Here is a 21,018-nt window from a genome sequence, read left to right on the forward strand (position 1 = left end):
ATTTTATATGGTCCAGTAGTAGACAGAATGAATCAGTCTTTACTGGGGCTTGCATATAAAAAAAACCTCAAGTTGCTCATAAAATTTTGTATCTCATATTTCTGTGGAGCAGATTTTTTTTCAGGCAAATGGGGCTGTGAAAACCACACTTGTTGCAGGCTTGAGGTCTAAATAGGAGGTGACTGAGGAACACTTAATAGAAACTGGATTTCTGGATCAGAAAATCTCTTGGACTAGATTACTTCTAGTTCCAGGCCAACTTCTCCAGTATCAGGCAACCAGCGTATGGAAATCTTAATGGCTGGGAATGAGGATGACAGATCCTCCTTTTGGCAATTACAGTGCCTCTGGGCTGTAATCTCTGTGCTCATGAGGACCTGAAAAGCACAAACAATATATAAAAGGCCCTAAATTAGGTAATTTTTTTCAGCTGTGATTAAATACAATCCAGATATCTTAGATACACCCCTCACCTGCTGTCTGAATCAAAGGAAGTCCCCTGCTCTTTAGGGAGAAAACCTAAGACTCTAGTACCATTTTGGAGGCCCTTTAGCAGAGTTAGCATTTTAGGGGGATGGTCACTTGGTAAAATAGTTGCCTCAGACTGAGTTCAGCCTTCTAGCTCAATAAGGCAGTGGTTGGTGCTAGAAGGAGGGAGAAATATCAAAAACCAAGAAAAAAATGCACAAATGGTTTTCTCCTTTCCTCTAGGTCTTCTGTTATCAGTAAAGGGAAAATCTCTATACAGGATAGTCAACAATAAAGCCAACCTGTTGATAACAAGCATTCTTGACCACAAAATATATTTACCAACACCGATAGCAGTGGCAGATCAAAAACAGAACCAAGGATTCTGGGGGAAAAAAAAGATCCATTTAACAACGGCATTACAGGTAAAATACGTATGGCCATTAGAAACCAGGATCCTGTTACCTGAGAGGAAGGAACCTTTTCTAGACACATGCTTTAAGTTAGTTTCTCATGTCCCTGGGACTCCCATTACCTTCCATTTCCCCTTTTCTAATTTCATTCTTTCCCATTCTGACTTTTAAAAGTTCTCCAGTGCATAAGTAGTTTATGCCTGAGCATTTTAATACAGTACTTGTAAATATCTTTAGCTATAACCTGTTTGCGGTCCCTAAAATTGCTTTGTGAGGAAATGTTTGACCTTCTGGAACACTGACCTAACCTGGTCTACTAGAGTCATACCATGTTAGAGCCATAAGGCCTTTTTGATTTTTGTAAATGAAGAAAACAGGGACAAGAGGGATTGATTCATTCATGGTCAGTCTACTGACTATAAAGCAGATAGTCACCTGAATCACAGGTGACTACTCTTTCCATCCTACTATGCTGCCCCTACCAGACTGGATTAAAAAGACTTGGGAATGGAATGCTCACCAAGATTGTTAAAAAAAAGAAGCCCTGAATGGGCTTCTCTGGTGGCTCAGACGGTTAAGAATCTGCCTGCAATGTGGGAGACCTGGGTTCGATCCCTGGGTTGGGAAGATCCCCTGGAGAAGGAATGGCTACCCACTTGAGTATTGTGGCCTGAAGAATTCCACGGACAGAGGAGCCTGGTGGGCTACAGTTCATGGGGCTGCAGAGTCAGACACGACTGAGCGACTTTAAAAAAGAAAAAAGGCCCTGAACCAGTGTATATCTAGGAAATTGGCAGTCTCAAATCATATTCCTTTGTGTGTTGAGGGACAGAGGAGAAATCAGATTCCGTTTGTACTATAGCTTTTATTTTTCCCTTATTATCGCTCCTCAGTTACCTGAGCTGATTTAGTGGAGCTCAAACACCTGTGTCTTTGGGATCCATGTGTTTCTAAGAACATTTCTATCACTCATCAGTGCTTATACAACCACATCTTGGTTCTTCATTCAAGAGAGTAGTTTCTCATTTCATTCTGTTTAGTCTGTAAAACCTAGTAATCAGCCAGTACCCACAGTATTAGTAGTGAGCAGTGTTCTGCTGTGGCAGGAGGACATATATACCGGTTTATCCGGTGGTCTGGCCGTAGACTGCTCGGCTTCCTCCTGCTAGCTGCCGCTCTCCCTCAGCTGATTCCAAGAGTGCTTTAAGCCTGGCACCCAGGAGCAGGGTTTCCACTTACAGCTCTGGCCGAAGGCACCTATATTCCACTGACCTTCTCTGCAAGTACTTATGAATTAGTCACTCAGTGACTCACTGCAGATTTTAGCCCTGCTTGGAGATGGGACTGATGTTCTTGCCCAGAATATGCTGAGTTGACCAAAGCAGCCTCAGAAGAGTGGCTTCTGTTTTCACACACGCAGTTGAAAACAGGTTTTCAACAATGACTGGGATAAAAACGAAGTATTAGGAGTGGCGGCCACTTGGACTCCATTTTGGGTGGCACTAAAATTTTTAAAATTTTACTATTTTGTGAGGTCCCAAACTCTTAACATTTCCAAACCAAAAAACCTCTATCAATAAAACAACAGCATAAAGTATTACACTGTAAAATAAAACATTATTGTGTAACTCTGTTGTCTCATTTGAAATTATTTTTAGTATCTCCAGTTTTTCTTTGTTGACAGTATAAAATTCCCACCTGTCCCCTGAGATTTTGATTTTAAAATGTTTTATGAAATGGTTTTAATATCCTCATATCATGACATATCATGATCATAGCTGCCATCTACCTTGGTTCTAAAAGTTTAAAAATGTTACTATTTTGTGAAATCCCTAAGTTTTAAGAAACCACATGGGAAATGTTCAGCACAATACAGCTTAATATAAAGTTTCACTCTTGGAAAACTGGAGCTGAGAGCTAAGCTCCTTTCTAAACTCATTCAGTAGGAAGCAGCAATCTGGACAACCAATCAAAACACCTGAGGTTTCCAGCCACCCTAGTCCATAAGGTCATACACAACTTATACATTCCTTTAGTTACTGGCCACTGAAATTTCTGAGATAGATGAGGGTTAGCTACTTTCTTTTAGTCCCTGTAACCGAATTAGAAAGAAAACAAACAAAACCAAGTCCAGCTCAAACTCTCCCACATATACATTTTAATAAATGTTCATTAGCAAGCATACAGTTTATGCAACCGGCTCTGTAAGTTCAGTGATGCCTTACCACCACGTGTTGGCAGTTCCCGCATCACTTTGCATTAAAGGTCCACTTAAGGCAGACCTGACAATATTCCAGAGATGGGACTGTCCTAATCCAGTCAGCAAGAAGCAACAGAAATCCCTGGACAAATGGCAGGAAGTAAAAGTCAAGCCTCAGGCACCAGTCCTAAGGGTACAGACTACAGGCCTCACTAGATTCTTATATTCTCTCCATAAGGGGATGGGGAACTACTCTGAAAATAATTTAGCTCACATATCCTGAATACCTCTAGTTTTACCAATGAGAGTCACTACTATTAACTAGGAGTTAACATCCAGTCAACGAGCTATGAATTTCAAAAAGATAACCTACTTCAAACATCTACTTTTATTGAGGCTTCTGAAGTGACTGAGATATGGATGCCAGGAACACCCGTACCAGCTGCCTGGGGCATTTCTGATTAGAGGCTGAGCTGTCACTGCTGGAGAGGAAAACCCAAGGTAGAGCTGCTAACTGCTGCAGGGGAGCATGTAACCTGACACACGTATAAAAATGCTACGAATACAAACTCGGGAAAAGAGAAAACGCTATTTCCCAATTCCTCAGGACCCAACAGATTTCGTCTCAGGTGGGGACAAGAGGCAGCAGTATGAAGATGGAAAGGGGAAAGGGGAGTCTATGTAGTTCTGGAACCCCCACCTACCCTAAGCTATAGGGGCTGCCACATGCTGCCCTTTCAGCAATGGTAACTCATACTTAGCAGGACTTGAGAGTCACAGAAACTGTGTGGCTTCTTGTAAAAAACAAAACATGTATTACAAGACTTATTTTTATTACAACAGTAAAATTTAACATTTTTGTTTTGAAACATTTCATCAGTTCTAGGTGGAAGCACATCATTTAAGTAGGGAATAAACTAACTTAAAATAGAAAAAAATAGCTACTGTAAGTACAATTTTATTAGAAAGAATATGAGGTAAACTTCAGAAAGGCAGAGCTAAACCTTAGTCTTGTGACACATGAATTCAGTTTATAGTCACCAAAGCATCTGCGTTGCCCAAGGAAGCGCTCCCCCTAGTGGTCTCTCATGGGAACTTGAACAAAGTTAAGCTAGCGAATTAGGGAGTCAAACAGAACACACATGACTAGAAAATTCTTCATTAAATCATACCTTGATTTACGGTGACTGAGAAAGAATTAAATTTATTAGCTTCTGAATTCTAAGTAACTCAATATATGTTCAGCTGAAATAGTAGTCTTAAATATGCAAACATTTAATCATAATCATAGGTTCAACTTTCATAGTGACTAATAATCTGAAAGTGGAGGTCCTTTTATCTGATGAATATTTACTCTATCCTGGCACTATTTTAGATACTAGACACGTCAATGGGAAAAAAACAAGTAACTTTCCAATTTTAAATTTAAAGGAAAATTGTAGTCCTTGAAATGTTTACTGATTAAGTATTTTCATAATTATGTTTTAGATGTGTTTTGTTCTTAATGCTTATCGAGACAAAAAAAATCTGGACACTTGGCAGATTCAATCATTTCCTTCTTGAACACATCCTATAACTTTCTAAAACTCCAATGACTTTTGTACCAGCTGGGCATCCCGAGATTGCCTGGGAGACTCAACTAGTTATCAGGCATTCACCCTGTGCTAGATACCAAGCATTGCACGAGTCGAACAGGTATCTGGGAGCAGCACCTACGTGCCCGCCCACTGAGATATGCCTTGGTTTGGTTGAGAAACTTAAAAAAAAAAATTATTTTTGGTTGTACTAGGTCTTCGTCGTGTGCAAGCTTTTCTGTAGTTGCAGCGCACAGGCTCTAGGGCACATGAGCTCAGCAGCTGCGGCTCCCATAGAGTACAGGCTCAGCAGCTGTGGTACACGGGCGGAGCTGCTCCACAGAATGTGGGGTCTTCCAGGATCGGGGAGGGAACCTGTGTCTCCTGCATTGGCAGGTGGCTTCTTTACCACTGAGCCACGTGGGAAGCCCTGGTTGAGGAACAAGCCCTGGTTGAGGAACTCATAGGCAAATAGAAGGTATCTAATAAGTGCTTACTACAATGAATGGTTTTCAGAACACGATGAAAATCTGTAATTCTGAAGACTTTTATATCATGTTCATAGATGCCTTCAAAATGTAAATAAATCATATAATTATTCAGACTTGTTTGGTGACACCTAAACTTCAGAACACTTGCAAAGACGTCACCTGTAAAAGCAGTCACTTCAATGCAATTAAAATGCTATTTTAAAAAAACATCCTTTAAAACAGTGGTTCTCAAACTTTAGCAAGGATCAGAATCTCTGGGGGGGATGGGGAGGGCGAAGAGGGGGGAAGCTGTTTAAACTACATATTGCTAGACCCGCCCCCAGAGTTCCTGACAAGTTTCCAGGTGGTCTAGGCATGACACTCTGAGAACCACTGCTTTATGACAGAGTCTCCAGAATTCCAACTTGGAAGTGATGCCCATATGCTATTGCTTTTTCTAATAGTAAATAAATAAAAGGACATTTCTGATATGGCTTCACCAAACTTCAAATTTTTATACTCTTGGAATGTCCTACTTAAGTAGAATAACACATAAAACTTATGCACCTTGACTTATAATAACTTCCACGAGTTCAAAAGACAGAACCACAGACTAGTCCAGTACTGGATAATCTATGACTATGTGACATTACTGACAAAACCTACAGCAACTATCAGGGGACAGGGACTGTGCTGCTTCTTCCCCTTAGAAAATCTTAACAGGAAGTCATGAAGGGCACTGCCCTCAACATGAGAACATGACCCACTATGCATGTCTACATAAATGGTGTGTGAACTGTCACGTGTACATGGACGATGCATGAACCATTATGTGTACATAAACAGTGCATGAACTGCCATACTGAAGACTAAGAGTCAGGAACTTCTTCATCAGGACAGCAGTAATATTCCACAAAGCATATTTGTCCATCTTCATTTCTAATCATATACTGTAATGAGAGAAATCCTCGGTTATCTGTTCGAATAGATACCTTACAAGACAGGACTAATGCCTTTGTAGAGGGTTTCAGTAAAGAAATCTTGTATCTGCAGAAAAGTAAACAAAAAGCTGTTATTTGGACATACTTAAAGCATAATTCCAAGGACAAAAGTTAGCGAGAACTACCAAATAGCAAATATAAGAACAGAATCAAAGAGCTATCCAATTTGCTAATATTTTCTTCATTTTGAAAATTTAATTCACTATCACAATGCCAAATTTCCAAGTAAACCCAGCAACCTACTATTTATTTCTTGCTATACTTTTATCTACACACTCAAAGTCTTAAAAAAATTTATTTAATAGAAATATAGTATTTAACCTCGCCTTCATCACCAAATGGCACGTACTGACCTGTTGACCTGGGTCTGATTGCAGTGAAATGATTCCATCAAATCAGAATCTTTGGGATAGTCAAGGTGGGAGCTTCCTGCATTCCCAAAAGTAGATAACCTATAGCAGAAAATGAGCAATTCATTCATTCATTGGTTCAACAATAAGCTACATTAGTATCCAAATAAGCAAACACTTCCTTAAGAAGCTCATTCCAGTGAGTGAAACAGGTATGTAGACAGCTGTAGACAAAGCACTGTAACAATGACATGATAAAGATTCCTGTAGGATGCTGCCAGAGTACAGAGAGCGAGCAACTAATAAATGACTTTGCAAAAAGCCAGTCACAGAAGGAATCTAGGGGGCTTTGCCTCAATTTCATTACCTTAATATTACTTTGATATTGTCCTTCCCTCTTCCTCAAATCAGAACCATGTAACAGGAGAGTGGAGGAGTGATGGAAGACCCTGATCTATGTTAACGGCAAGTCCAGGGCCCTGCCAGCTATGTCTACTGCCACACCAAGCAATTAGGGCTTTTGTGTGTCTCAGATGGTTTTCAGGCTGTTTTATGGTTTTCTTTGCTTGGGAATATCAGTAGGTTGCAGACAATTTGTGAGTGTTTATGCTTGCTTAACTTACTGATCATTTGTTTTGGAAAGTGAAAGTGTTAGTGGCCCAAGTCCTGTTCGACTCTGCGATGCCATGGACTGAAGCTCATCAGGTTCCTCTGTCCATGGGATTCTCCAGCAAGAATACTGGAGTGGGTTGCCATACCCTTCTCCAGGGGACCTTCCCGACCAAGGGATCGAACCTGGGTATCCTGCATTGCAGGTAGATTCTTTACCATCTGAGCCACCTGGAATTAACATATATGAGCACTGTATGTGACTGATGAGCACAGTGATAAAGACATAGGTGCTTGTTGGCTTTCCCCAGAATCCATCTTTCCTCTTTCTCTGAGCCATGTTGTTTAGGCCCAGTCACGCTGATGGTTCCCAAATCTAAATTTTTAGTCTAGACTGATTTCCTGAACTCTATACCTATCTATCCAACTACACCTTAGTGTCACAGGTTCAAGTTTAACATATCCAGAAAAAAATATTTCAACTTCCAGTTCCCCACCACCAAATAATTTCCTGTACGGGAGATGAAAAATACCATGATCCACCTAGTCACCCATGCTGAGAGAGATCATTTAGATGAGGAGCCTCTGGAATACTCTGTTTAAAGTGCCTGGAATCTTTAATTCACATCACTGCTTAAGTAGGGTTAGACTCATTTCCATTTTGATTAGCATTTTAACCAATCTTGAGCCAATTTTTTAACTACCTTACCAATAAGAAAAGCCTGCAGTTCTTCTAAAGTAGATTCAAAAAGAATTACACCTCTCATGCCGTATGTATTTAACTCCTTTACCCTAATATTCTGAAATATTTCACAAGAGTAGAAATAAATAAATTATCTCTCTAAACTGATTCTAATCCTGAAGAGTTTTGCCATTTCATTTGTTGGGTCAGTATGAATATGAAAATATGAAATATGAAATATTTCAAATATGAAAAGCAGCTTGATAGTTTTTGATACCATATTCCTGCTGAAAATTGTCCTCTTAGGAAGCTCACCTTGACCATGCCTCCCTAGGTACCCCTGGGCTGGTTCCCTTAATGGCATGTAATTTTGTTCTCTCTAAGGTGTTCCTCGTATATCCTCATCACCTTGATTTTAAGCTTTTCCTTCCTGTAGTGCTTAATAAGGTAAATATGCACACTATAGGTGATTGATACTTGGTGAATGAACCATGTATAGAAAACACCTATTCCCTCCAGCATCTGTACTAACTTGGGAAAAAGAGATACCATATGCTGTGAACACCTTTTGCAAAAAAGTTTAAGCTCAATTTTCCTCACAATGCAACTGATCTGTGATGGTAAGTAGTACAGCAATGAAATGACCACTAGTTTATGAACTCAGAGATTGAGCTACTCTTCTAAAAACCAACACTACCTAGCTTTAAATAGTGAGTGAGTCTTCCTGGGTCTTCTAGTGTCCTGACACATAAAAGTATGAAGTAAGAGTAGAAGCTCTCTGAAGTTCTGAAAATTCTCGTAACCTGGGTAACAAAAACTCTGCATCCTAAGCAAATGTGTAAGCAGGTAGATGGAGTAAACTACATTAACTAGGACTGCAGGGCTTTCAAGTACCTGAAATAAGGTTTATCTGGAGACATGGTGATCTGCAGGACCTCACTTGTCATATCCAACTCGGAAAATGCTTCACGGAGCCCCTCTGACTGCAGAATAATTTTATTAATGACATTGGTACTGCAGAAATCAAAATCCAGGGTCTCCTCAGGCTCTTGAGTATTGATTTTACACACTGTCACCACGCCACCTTCTTCCAGAAACAGCATCAGAGGGTAACCATAACCTTGGTAACACATCCGAAGTGCAGTAAAAGTCCCTGCAATGGAAACAAATCATACTCTGGGCTTAGCTTTAGAGCTCTGGGCTCAGCTTCTCCTCAAATGATGCCTAAAACTCAAGAATATTTTACTGTGTCCATTTCTAGCATATATGTATGTATATCCTTATGAGAAGGGACTACATCTTCCTTGATGATAGCTGTGTGTAGACAATTCCAAAAATAACTGCAAAAAACTGGGAATAAAATATAACTCTTTGAAATAGTTTTCCAGGTTGCAAAAAAACAAAAAACAAAAAACACTTCAGAGATACTAGGTGATTATATATAAATATACAACTTTAGGATGGAGAATCTATACCGTCCATATTGCATGTATTAATAATAACTGTTGTAGGATAGACTGTGCTATTCTTGAAGGTTCAATCTGTGTTAACAATGGATTGCTTTCATATTGTCTTATTAAAACATCAATGTATTCACTGTGATAAGGACCCTTCCAATGTTTTCTACTGGGAGATAGTCTTTATATTTCACCACATCTTAAGGTCTAATTGGGAGAAAAAGGGTGGTTAATGGAGGTTAGGGAAAACACTGAAGAGCAGAAGGAATATGACAGGACACTCTACTCTTTCTTACTGAGTGGAGAACCACAACGATGAATGGAAGAAGGCAGGTGCTTTTAATGGAAAACCAGTCTGGGATCACGCATTAGAAAATGTATAATTTTAACCAATTCCAATAATAACAGAATTGTCAGTACAAAATTAAAATATATTTTGTAGAGGACCATTACTGATCCTTTCCTATGAAGTAAAAATCATCCTTCTGGGGTTTCCTTGTAGTTTTAACTATTTCTAAAAGTATATGATTATTTTAAAGAAAAGCATTTAGGAAAATAAACTTAATTTATAAATAGGGCTTAAAGAAAAAAAGCAAATTGCAAACACAGTGAACTGGGAGTTAGGACAACTGGTACCTGTTTTTCTGTGCCACTAACTATAATTCTTGACAAATTAGGGAAAAGAAGCAATTAAAATATATTTCTCAATGTTAAACATATTTAAGACATGTTCAAAGTATTCTTTTGATTACTTCAAATTTAAAATCCTCAAAGCTTTGTAAATTAAAAGGTGAATGTAAATATAAGAACCATTACCATCTACTAATGTTGTGAAAAATCAGAACACATGATTGTGGCAATTGAAAAATAAATTGGCAATTTTTTAAACAAATGTTTATATTACTTATATTCTAATAATTTTTCCTGTATTTTTCTGACCATCCAGAAATGCTTTCGTGTTATTATAATGACAATAAAATAGCTCACCTGGCATAGGACTTGATCCAAAAATAGACAAACAGTCTAAAAGGACAGTTAAATTAATTCTAAAAGTAACAGACTCTTCTTGAACTCTAAACTCTTGAAATATTCCAGCCTATAAAAAAAAAGTAAATGTGAAAATGTACATTAAAGAATGAAAATGCACACATACAATTCTAGAGCTCACTTTGTTTTTAAAATAACAATATTGTGCTAAACCCATGAAAATAATTTGATTATCTATCAACACATCTTAAACTTCTTCAACTGTGATCCATTAGAGTACTACTACTCAGTAGTGGAAGGTGTAACTGACTTCAGTCTGATGCAAAACTTTATGAAAAGGTCCTTCATCTAGCTCCTTGGAGTCATCCCTTACATGACTCTCCCTTGTCTCCTTTTTGTGCCCAGTTGGGCTAAGGTCATGTGGAAAACAGCCAAACAAATTAGACAACGCATGAGTAATACTGGTTCTCAATTTCTTTTGAGGACAGGAACCAAGTCTGATTAATCCCTCTATACCTGAGGTCATACTGTGCCCTTAGGTGTTCCAAAAAAAATGCTAAATTGAATCTGAAATCTTATCTGAACCATACAACTATTACTTTGTAAGAACAAACAATTATAACCAATTATAACCAATAAGAGGAAAAAATAATAGCGAAATAGTGCAAAAGAGTATATACTACAGAAACAAATGCTGTGGGTTCTCATCCCAACTAAGCCACTTGCCAGCTATAGGACTGCTGACAAATCACTTAAATAGCGTCTCAGTTTCCACAAATGTAAAATGGGAATAATAATAGAACCACCTCATAGGACTGTTGTGAGGATTAAATTATTTAAACATATAAACATACAAAACACTCAGAAAAAGTGCCCACCTATAGTTTAATATATTTTAGACATTATTAACCATTACCTCTGTAAAACACGATAGGAAAAGGGTTTGTTACCAGGAGAGAAAAAGAATTCAAATAATATTTTGTGCTCCAACTTAAATGAAAACTCTTGGAATTCACTGACCTGGGTGAAGAAGGTCATATTTCACTGTATTAAAGGTGCCAACTTCCATACCTGAATAAAAGCATTTGCTTGTACACATTTTGCGTTTTCCACTGTAACCTTGATTCCATTTTTAGTAGCGAAACACGTGGCATGTTCTCGGAAATGAATAGCCTTCAGGATAGTGGAGAGGTTCCTGACGTTGTCAAGGCTGGCCACTAAGCAGTAATCATTCTCGTCTGTGATCCGCTGGGTTAGGAGGGGCATGGTCCACGGCGCATTCGGCCCCGAGGGATGCTCCTGATGAGATGCGACAATAAAACTCCCCGTCCAGGCTGACAAAGCCCGCGATTTCAACCTGCGCTGAGCCGAGTGGAAGAGGCCTGGACGCTGAACTCGCCGAAGTAGGGACTGAAACCCCACCTCTGCCACTTAACTGTCTCTAACTTTGGGGGAAATTACCCTGTAAAGGAGGGTTTCGTCGTCTTTAGTAAGGGGACAGTAACACGAAAAGTTACGAAGGACAGAAATACGCAACTAACACGGTCACCGGGGTCAGTTTCGCCAACCCAAACAGAGGCTCCGCTTCCTCAGTCAGAGAAGAGGTGTCCCGCGCCTCCAACCTTGCTTCTAACAGGATATACCAGAGGGGCGGGCTTGAGTCCTTGGAAGGTCCTCCAAGAAACCCAGACAACCACCCAACACCACTCACCAGCCCACAACCCGCCTACAGACTTGTCTTGGGATCCCCAGCGCTCAAACCCTACCTTCGCGCAGCGCCCGGGCGCAGCTTCTAGAAAACTGCGGAGGAAGTGGAGCGGCTCCCGCCACTCTATTCAGACATTGCCGACCACCTCGGCCACCGTCACCACAGAGATAGAGGAGGCCTAGAGAGCCGACCGGGCCGTACCATAGAGACGGGAAAGAGGCACCATAGAACTGCAGGACCGTGGAGCTGGGGGCCGGGACCATAGAGACGGGAAGGCGGAGCAAGCGGCAGAGCCGGAAGGAAGGCCCAGAGCGAAGGCGCGGAGCAAGATGGCGGCGACCAAGAGGAAACGGCGTGGAGGACTGGCGGTTCAGGCGAAAAAGCTGAAAAGACACGAGAAAGATGGCAAGCTGCCGGCTAAGCCGAACGACGTATCAGAGGAGGCGGCGGAAGAAGAGAAAGATCGTATCCCAGGCCCAGTTTGCAAGGTAAAGGGGGCTTTGCGGCCGCGGCTCCACGCTCTTTCGTTGTGGTACCTACCTGATTACCGCTCTGCGGGTTTCAGAATTGCTGGGGGTGTTAGGGGAGCTCCGTCTCAGCTCGCCCGGCGGGACCCGCTGCCGCGTTTGCATCTAACCCTAGAGCACGTGGCTGCACTCTTGGCAGGCTGCTGACTGAGCAACTTCACCGATTTCAAAGCTGTTACCTGGCTCGCAGAGAAGCGACTTTCGGGGACTGTTACAGTGTTTGGTCTTCATTTCCTTCGTTTTTTGTTGTTGTCGGAGGAAGGAATTCTTCCTTAAACTTGTTTGTCTCCCTCGAGTATATATCCCTTCCAGTGATGGGATGTCCAGAATATTCCCATATTCTGAATCTTGAAGCTGGTTGTGCGATTCTTTAAAAAGCTACTGTCCTTTGGGACTATGCCTTAGACGTGATCTTTTTTTTTAAGTTTTACTTTTAATTGGAGGATAATTGCTTTGCAGTGTTGTGTTGTACAGTTTTGTAATGTACAACAACGTGAATCAGCCATAAGTATACATTTATTCCCTCCCTCTTGAACCTCATTCCCTTTCCATCCCCGACTTGTTTGATTTGTAACTCTCACGGAATACGGAAAACTAGGGTAGATACTATGAGTTTTAGGTGTATTCGACAAAGTTTTAATGTGCCAAGCACTGTAAGAAGTTAGGTTTCCCGTGCTTTGGGAGTGCAAAACTAAAACGTGACGCTTTCTCCTAAAATGTTGGAGTTTAGAAGGAAACTAAGAACTGATTTGTAAGTTGATGGTTTTTATTCAGAAGAAGGTGAACACAAGTTGTTGAATCTTTCATTCATCTGAGAGCTACTTAAGCTAGATAAAATACTGTGGAGACAATTGGTCTGCTTTAGTAATTTCCTTCCATCGTGCCCGCAACCCCCACCACAGCTTAGCATAGATCTCTACCACGTAGTGAGTGATAGGTAAATGACCCTGTGTAGTGGTTTTCAAGCACTGGGAAAGGAGTTAGCTTTGAGGAATGAAAGGTAAGCTTGAATTCTAACCCTAAGAGAGGACTAAGAGTTGTTGGAAAGAGAAATTGACAGCATTTACTGGTGCTTATGATATGAGATAAGGGCAAATGGAAGATTCAAAGCATGGGGGACTGAAATAATGGTGACATCATCAGAAAAATAGTAAGGAAGTTTACCAGATTTTAAGATTTGGTGTCCTAAAGTTGAATTTGAGGTAAGTTAAATACTGGATTATTTGAACTAGAAAGAGTTCCTTATCTTTCTGTAGAGTTAGTTGACAGTGAAAGCTGTGAGTGTGATTATGAGAACTGTCATAATCAGGAGGAGGAACTGGAGAAATTGAAGAAAAACAAAAGGAAAGGAAGCCAAGGAGGTTTCCGGATGGCAGCTGGGGTCAGTAAATGCTACTGAGATTGAATGAAAGGCTGAGGTCAGGATTGTTTGGGTTGCTACTTGGAAGCATTTATTTTTAAACAAACAAGATAGATTCACCATGAAATGTTAAAATTCTCACACTTTTTTCCTTTAGGGAAAGTGGAAAAATAAGGAACGGATTCTCATCTTTTCTTCTAGAGGAATAAATTTCAGAACAAGACATTTAATGCAAGATTTGAGAATGTTGATGCCTCATTCTAAAGCAGGTGCTTTCATATTGTATGCTTTAAGATTCCGTATTTGTAAACGTTTATATATTTTCACTTCTAGTCACACTTCATTCATTCAGCATGTCAGGTAAAGAACAGTGACTTCTCAGAAGTTTTATCTGTTCAGTGCCAAGATTTTTCCAATTAATATTTTTTAGAAATTCTCTGCAAAATTCATTAAGCACTGTCTTCTCTAAAACATTTTTTGAAAGTCCGAGAATATGTTCTCAGAGGCCATGAGCTGGTTTGTCCTTCTAAATGAATCAAGACTGCCATGTATTATTTTCTGAATTTAAAACAAAACAAAACAAAAAGCTGTTCTAATTAAAAACTTAATGTACCAGGAGTATGACTTGAAGCACCTTTAAGTTGGGACTCAGTCTACTCCTAATGCCAGGCTTTATCTTTTATAATGGGATGTCTTACAGGCAAATGAAAAGCATTTAGTAATGGGATTTGGAACCATGACGTGTTCTCATGCAGCTGTTTTTTGTGCCTGTGTCTGGAGGTGCTTAGGTTTTAATTCTTGGTAATAACATAAGTGTTTCTGAATGAAATAACAGTGTTTCTGAAACTGAGGTCTGTAGTTACATAAAGAGAATTTTAATTTATATTGTTTCCTAAGTGAGTGTTTATAAAACCTGTGTCCTAAAATTGGTTTGTGAGAATTTTTCTGTTTTGGAAAGAGATTCATAAAATTTAGGTAGACCTCGTTTTATTGTACTTCACTTTTTTGCAATGTTTTTTTTCTCCATTTGCAGACTTGTGGTAACCCTGTGTCAAGCAAGTCTCTTGGCACCATTTTTCCAATGGCATTTAGTTGATCACTTTGTATCTGTGTCACATTTTGGTAATTCTTTTAGTGTTTCAAACCTTTTCATTGATGTTATTTTGTGATCTGTGATCAGTGATCTTTGAAGTTACTACTGTGGCTCACTGGAGGCTCAGATGATGGTTAGCATTTTATAGTAATAAAATATTTTTAAATTAAGACATGTACATTGTTTATTTAAACATAATGTGTATGTCTGATAGACTATGGTATAATATAAGCATGACATTTATATGCACTAGGAAATCAAAAAAATGTATATGACTTTCTTTCAATATTCTCTTTATTACGGTCATCTGGAACTGAACAGGCAGAATCTCTGAGGTATGCCTGCACACAAAGAAACACTGCCTAGATCTTTATAATTCCTAAGGACTATTTTCAATCACTCATTTTTGCATTTCAAAAGAGCAAGATTTTTAAAGAGGTCATGTGTCTTCAGCTGTAATCATTTTGAAGATCAATAAATCTCATTTAAACTGAAAATTATAAAGATACTTAATAGTTAATTTTCTAGAAAGTATGAGTGATTTGATTGAAGTAGCTTTGAAATCTGTTTGTTTTTTTTCTTTTTACAGATACTAAAATGGATCGTAAAGATAAGTTATTTGTGATTAATGAGGTAATTTAAGAAAATAAAGTAAAATATTCTAGCAGCACTGTTTAGAAACAATATTTTAGAACCTGAGAAATTGATCATTTAAAAAATAAGTCAGTTATCTAGTGACTTAAGTTGTTTTGTATAAGACACAAATTTTATGAACTTTAATTATGTACCTTCTAAATTTTTATAGTACTCATTGTCTATTTCACACAGTTCATTGCTTCAGTACATATTATTTCTTGGTCATTCTTAAATTTGTCTTCTCTCAATAAGCATATTGAGGAAAGTATTTTGCTAGTATTAAAAGCAGTGCATGTGATATTTGCTCTTAAGGTATTATGGACTAGTAATAGCTTAAAATTTCAAAGTAGTGTTGAAAGCTAAACTTCCATTTTTAAAGCAGATTTTTTTAAAACTTAGAAGAATTGTTTTAGATACTTCTCTTTTAGTTGTTAGAAAAACTTCTGTTATTCATTTAGCACAAATTTTTGAAGCCCTATTCTATCATGGGATTATTCTATAGTAACAGTGTTAAAAGAAATGCCTCTGTCATCGTGGAACTTACATTCTAATGAGGGAGTCAGGCCCCTAATAGGTAGTATAATTTCAAATGAAGATAGGAGACATAAACAGGATCTGGATTGCAGCAACTAAAGCTCACAACTTAGCATGTAGTTATATTTATTCCTAGAAAGTAAGCAACAAAAGCATTGGATTGATGAATTTAATCCTCAGGTAGTGTATATATATATTAATTTATAAATACTACAATAATAAAGGACTTCATTCCCTTATTGCTTTTGTGCATTTCTCACTTGTGACTTTATAAATGTTTAAGACGTTGAAGTTTAATTCAACTTGAAATAGATTTTGTATACTCCTTAGTGATTTTACAGAACCAAATCACAGAAATGGTGGTATAGATGAGGAAGAAAAAACATAAATTTCTTGAGCTTAAAATAGAACAGCAAAAAGTTAAACATCAAAGTAATGGTTATGAAGGATGTTTTTGGTTCTTTAAGGACTGTTTTGCTACAGTTGGTGAGTCTGGTTGTAATGTGCTTTATTCCTGGGGTTGTTTGTTTTTAATCTTAGTAGTTTATACACAGGAATATGGTCAGAAGAAGAGGTTCTCCAAGGGAGGCCACTTAAAATGCTAGACCAAAAAGAGTAGCTGTTAACGTCAAAGAGGTGGGCAGAGCATAGTTTACCTTATGCAGAAAATCTAAACATTTCTGCAAAGAAATCTACTTTGATTTAGACCTTTGTAACCTCTTAACCTGCTGAAGTATTCTTGGAGGAATCTGAATATTCATTCTTTGAATTACTTTAGATCTTAGTTTTATTATGTACTTCATTTTTCTATACTTTGCTCCATGTAGGTTTGTGAAATGAAAAACTGCAATAAGTGTATCTATTTTGAAGCTAAGAAAAAACAAGATCTCTATATGTGGTAAGAGAATGTATTTTTTTTAAATTTTTTAAATTATGAAAGTATAACACATTTACAGGAGACTTGGAAAATAAAAGTGATAGTTCCACAATATATTACAGTTATTTTTTAGTAGATTAATTATGATAAAATATGATAAAAAATAATTTTAGTTAGAGTTTCAATATCAAACTCTCAAAAATTAATAGATTGAATAGACAGAAAAGTAGAAGAATATAGTAGACCTGAAAAGCACTGTGAACCAATTCAATATAATTAAGATTTATCCAGTTTTCACACAACAGCAGGATACAAATTCTATTCAGGTTCCTAGAGACTATAAACCAGGAGACACTGGAACATATCTAGGGATGTACAACAAATGCAAAAATTCCATGGTCTAAAGGTATTGAAATCACACAGAGTCTTTTCTTTTAAAACTGTGAAATTATTAGAAATCAATATTGAAAGAGAATGTATTAAATAAATTTGGGAATAAGTGAATATTGTTAGCACTGTATGGTATCTTTTCTTTTAAACTGTGCATTTTATGTTTTTGACTGCACCATGTGGCATGTGGGATCTTAGTTCCCAGACCAGGGATCAAACCTGTGCCCCCTTGTATTGGAAGTGCAGGGTGTTAACCACTAGACCACCAGGGAAGTCTCTGTGGTATCTTTTAAATTGAGCTGGTAGTAAGCTTTTACTACATTCTAAATTCTAATTAGTTGAAAAAACTTCTTTTATATTTTTTAGGCTTTCAAATTCACCTCATGGACCATCTGCTAAATTCCTTGTTCAAAATAGTAAGTTGACTCAATTTAAATTTTTTTGTGAGAAAATTGAAAATAATCTTTTGGGATAATTGTGCCAAATTTATAACTATTTTTGTTGTTATAATTTTTCTAGTTCACACCCTGGCTGAGCTGAAGATGACTGGAAACTGTTTAAAAGGTTCTCGGCCCCTTTTGTCTTTTGACCCTGTAAGTTTCTCGTTACGTGTCTGAGGTTAATTTTCTTACTGTGCATGGTGGGTTTTTTTGAGTGGATATAGTTGTACAATTCAATTTAGTTAATAAAACACAATTTTAAGCAAAATTAATGTTGTCAAATAATATATTCACTTTATTTTTACAGGCTTTTGATGAATTACCACATTATACTTTGTTAAAAGAACTCTTAATTCAGGTAAAATATCTTTACTAGAAACTGTTTTTAGTAAAATATTATAAATAAGTGTCTTCCTTTTAACTTTATCTAAAACACATGGTATGTCATAGAATACAGAACTAATGTGTCCCTTTTTCCACTAGATCTTCAGTACACCACGGTATCATCCCAAAAGCCAGCCATTTGTGGACCATGTGTTTACATTCACCATTTTGGATAACAGGATATGGTTTCGGAACTTTCAGGTTAGCTTTTATTTTTAATTATATAAGGTAGGATATATAGTGTTTATGATATAGAATAGGCAAATGGTACTCTTTTTCTCTTACATAGCTTTCTTTTCCCTACAGACTTGTAGTAAATAACTCCTATTTCATAACCTAAGTTCATGGCTATCCGCTGATACAGAGTATGGATTTTCTCACAAATCACTATATATTGAGTAAAATATAAGTTTCTCTCCTAAGAGGTTAGAGTCTGCTGGGGCTGGGGTGGGGTTTTAGACTTAGAAAAACATAGCCCCCGTAGAAAACATTTGTGAGAACTATTAGATGAGTCATACAGTGATTCATTCAGGAGGAGAGGTGGATGAAAACAGCAAGACAGAATTTCAGACAGCGTGTGAAGTAAACTGGGCTTTTTTCTGCTTGTGTTAAGCAGAAAAGATACGTGAGTTAAACATATCCCCTTCTTAACCTCTGAATGCAGGCATACCTTAAACAACAATAGTAATATTTGTGGTTCAGAAGTTGCTCCTTAATTCCCCAGTCGGTAGCCATTCAAAAATAAATTTTGCCATGTATCCTTTTATATGTCTTTTAATCTAATTTGAATTACATTTATAAAAACAACTCAAGGATTGATTTAAATTTTAAAAGAGTGCCACATAGGGTGCTTGAATACATTTTGTTCTCATGGTTGCAATTTTAAATAATCATTTGACCAGTTTTGCAAGAAGACATGTGTTGTGAGAAGCTAGATACAGACCAGATTGAAATGACTCAATTTTAAAGACACTGAAAAGACATTTATATTTTCCTATGACAGCTACCTGTAACCAGTAATACAGTTCAGAAAATATTGATGATTTGGCATTTGCCAAGTTTCCCTTCCACCTTAACTTTATTGGTTATCAGTTCTTTTAGGTACATTTGTAATGAGGATATAGCCCGTGTACCATGTAGAAGTATTTTATTCAAATCAAAATGAAATGTTTCCTTTTTTAATTAAAGATCATAGAAGAAGATGCCGCTCTTGTAGAAATAGGACCCCGTTTTGTCTTAAATCTTATAAAGATTTTCCAGGGAAGTTTTGGAGGACCAACTTTGTATGAAAATCCTCACTACCAGTCACCAAACATGGTAAGCTGTTTCTGTTCAGTGGTCCTTGATGTCCTAAAACTCTTGAGCCAAAGTAATTCTGTCAAATAAGTGTTCTGTTAACTGTGAAACTGAATTTGGTTTTTGCTGCATCCAGTCTTACAGATTACAATTTTTTTTTTTTTTTTGATGATGCAGGGTAAAGGGAAATAGGTTTCATAAGTGAATGTCCTTACCATGTATAAAATGTTTATTTTTATTCAAAAGCATCTTTCATATTTTTTTTGTTTCTAGCATCGGCGTATCATAAGATCCATCACAGCTGCAAAATACAGAGAGAAACAACAAGTGAAAGATGTGCAGAAGCTGAGAAAGAAAGAACCAAAGACTATTCTTCCCCATGATCCCACTGCAGATGTTTTTGTTACGCCGGCTGAGGAAAAGCCGGTAGAGATACAGTGGGTGAAACCAGAGCCAAAAGTCGATTTGAAAGCCAGAAAGAAAAGGATTTACAAAAGACAAAGAAAAATGAAACAGAAGATGAGCAGTGGGAATGCAAAATGAATCAATGGAGAACTAATTTGATTTCAGTTTTTTATATTTATTTTGTGTTCAGTGTGTAAATACTTTTGTTACTTGCGATGGCCTTCCATCTAATCAGTGCAACATTTAAAAGAAAAAACTTAAGATTTTGTGACTTTGGTCCGGGTGGGTCTATGTTTTTCTAAATAAAATATCACCAGAACTCATTACGTAATTTCTGTTTTTCTTTTTAAAGCTTTACATGTTACTAAAAACTTAGCACATTTAAGGTTTAGGCCCACTGTTTTGGATTAAAATTTTGAGTTTATTAAATCTGAAATTCAGGCAGATTTACTGGATTGTTATTATATGTAAAACAGCGTTAGGCACTTTGAGGGCATCGTTTCAGATGGTACAGTGAGGGTGGCGTGCTAGCAGGGGAAGGCATCTTACTGAGGTTTGAGTCCCTGAGTCACAAGGCACGGGAAGAGCCAACTTCTCTTGTTTTGTTACCTTGAAAAAATATGAGAAAAATATTTAGGTTTTGCAAATCTAATAAGTTGATATATGTATTGAAAACATTTTGTAGATTGCAAATTTAATTTAGAAGCAATGGGTGTAAATTACTTAACAGTAAAAGGAAGAAAACAGTTATGGCACCAGAACATGTGAATTTTTCCTGTTACGAAAGAACTTTATTTGAAGCAGAGAGAGCACTGGGCTTATCACCCTGAAGAACGATTAGTAATAGGCAAGATTCTGGGTGCAAGTGGCCAGGAACAGGGTAGGGTCATGCGTGTGGTGTTTTGTCACTTTTTTCCTGCTAATCATTTTTCCGTCTTTGCTCTGCAACATTAGTAATTGCATAGTATTCTACTCTGCCACACCTCAGCAGTCCCTTATTGTTGGATATTTGAGTATTTATCAGTTTTATCTTTTCTGGTATAGATGCTTGCAGCAAACATTCTATACATATTTAGTACAATATATGGAGTTAAGAACCCTGATCAAAAGTTAGAAACTCGTTCCTCTAAATATTGTACCTCACCAGAGGTTAGTGT

At 37.7% G+C, this 21,018-nt stretch overlaps 2 protein-coding genes across 4 annotated transcripts; one reads left to right on the forward strand and one right to left on the reverse strand.

The window, feature by feature from the left end:
- Positions 1-3,016: 3,016 nt before the first annotated feature.
- RAD1 (RAD1 checkpoint DNA exonuclease) lies at positions 3,017-12,127 on the reverse strand. Of its 2 annotated transcripts, XM_065905587.1 has the most exons (6): positions 11,978-12,127; positions 11,283-11,510; positions 10,212-10,320; positions 8,662-8,920; positions 6,480-6,578; positions 3,017-6,172 (listed from the first exon to the last, which is right to left on the reverse strand). In XM_065905587.1, exons 2-6 carry the CDS (start codon positions 11,475-11,477, stop codon positions 5,995-5,997), a joined length of 840 nt encoding a protein of 279 aa, XP_065761659.1. In that variant the 5' UTR covers positions 11,478-11,510; positions 11,978-12,127; the 3' UTR covers positions 3,017-5,994. The 2 variants fall into 2 exon arrangements, with proteins under 2 accessions (XP_065761659.1, XP_065761660.1); XM_065905588.1 differs by lacking the exon at positions 11,978-12,127 and having other exon boundaries at positions 11,283-11,634.
- Positions 12,128-12,208: 81 nt separating this feature from the next.
- BRIX1 (biogenesis of ribosomes BRX1) lies at positions 12,209-20,184 on the forward strand. Of its 2 annotated transcripts, none has more exons than XM_065905585.1 (10): positions 12,209-12,407; positions 13,964-14,075; positions 15,489-15,532; positions 16,897-16,967; positions 17,703-17,752; positions 17,856-17,929; positions 18,084-18,134; positions 18,260-18,361; positions 19,349-19,477; positions 19,730-20,184. In XM_065905585.1, the coding sequence occupies exons 1-10, from the start codon at positions 12,249-12,251 to the stop codon at positions 19,997-19,999; spliced, it is 1,062 nt and encodes a 353-aa protein (XP_065761657.1). In that variant the 5' UTR covers positions 12,209-12,248; the 3' UTR covers positions 20,000-20,184. The 2 variants fall into 2 exon arrangements, with proteins under 2 accessions (XP_065761657.1, XP_065761658.1); XM_065905586.1 differs by having other exon boundaries at positions 12,214-12,407; positions 14,008-14,075.
- The last annotated feature ends 834 nt before the right edge of the window (positions 20,185-21,018 follow it).

The sequence above is a fragment of the Muntiacus reevesi genome, chromosome 14, assembly GCF_963930625.1.
Source record: "Muntiacus reevesi chromosome 14, mMunRee1.1, whole genome shotgun sequence".
In the NCBI taxonomy this organism is placed as follows: domain Eukaryota; kingdom Metazoa; phylum Chordata; class Mammalia; order Artiodactyla; family Cervidae; genus Muntiacus; species Muntiacus reevesi.

Coding starts and splice junctions, on each gene's coding strand:
- RAD1 (XM_065905587.1), bottom strand. CDS start 11,477: ATGCCCCTCCTAACCCAGCGGATCACAGACGAGAATGATTACTGCTTA. Junction 8,921..10,211: donor TGGATCAAGTCCTATGCCAG/GTGAGCTATTTT, acceptor TTTCCATTGCAG/GGACTTTTACTGCACTTCGG. Junction 6,579..8,661: donor CCAGATAAACCTTATTTCAG/GTACTTGAAAGC, acceptor TTTCTGCTATAG/GTTATCTACTTTTGGGAATG.
- BRIX1 (XM_065905585.1), top strand. CDS start 12,249: ATGGCGGCGACCAAGAGGAAACGGCGTGGAGGACTGGCGGTTCAGGCG. Junction 16,968..17,702: donor AAACAAGATCTCTATATGTG/GTAAGAGAATGT, acceptor TATATTTTTTAG/GCTTTCAAATTCACCTCATG. Junction 17,930..18,083: donor CCCTTTTGTCTTTTGACCCT/GTAAGTTTCTCG, acceptor TTATTTTTACAG/GCTTTTGATGAATTACCACA.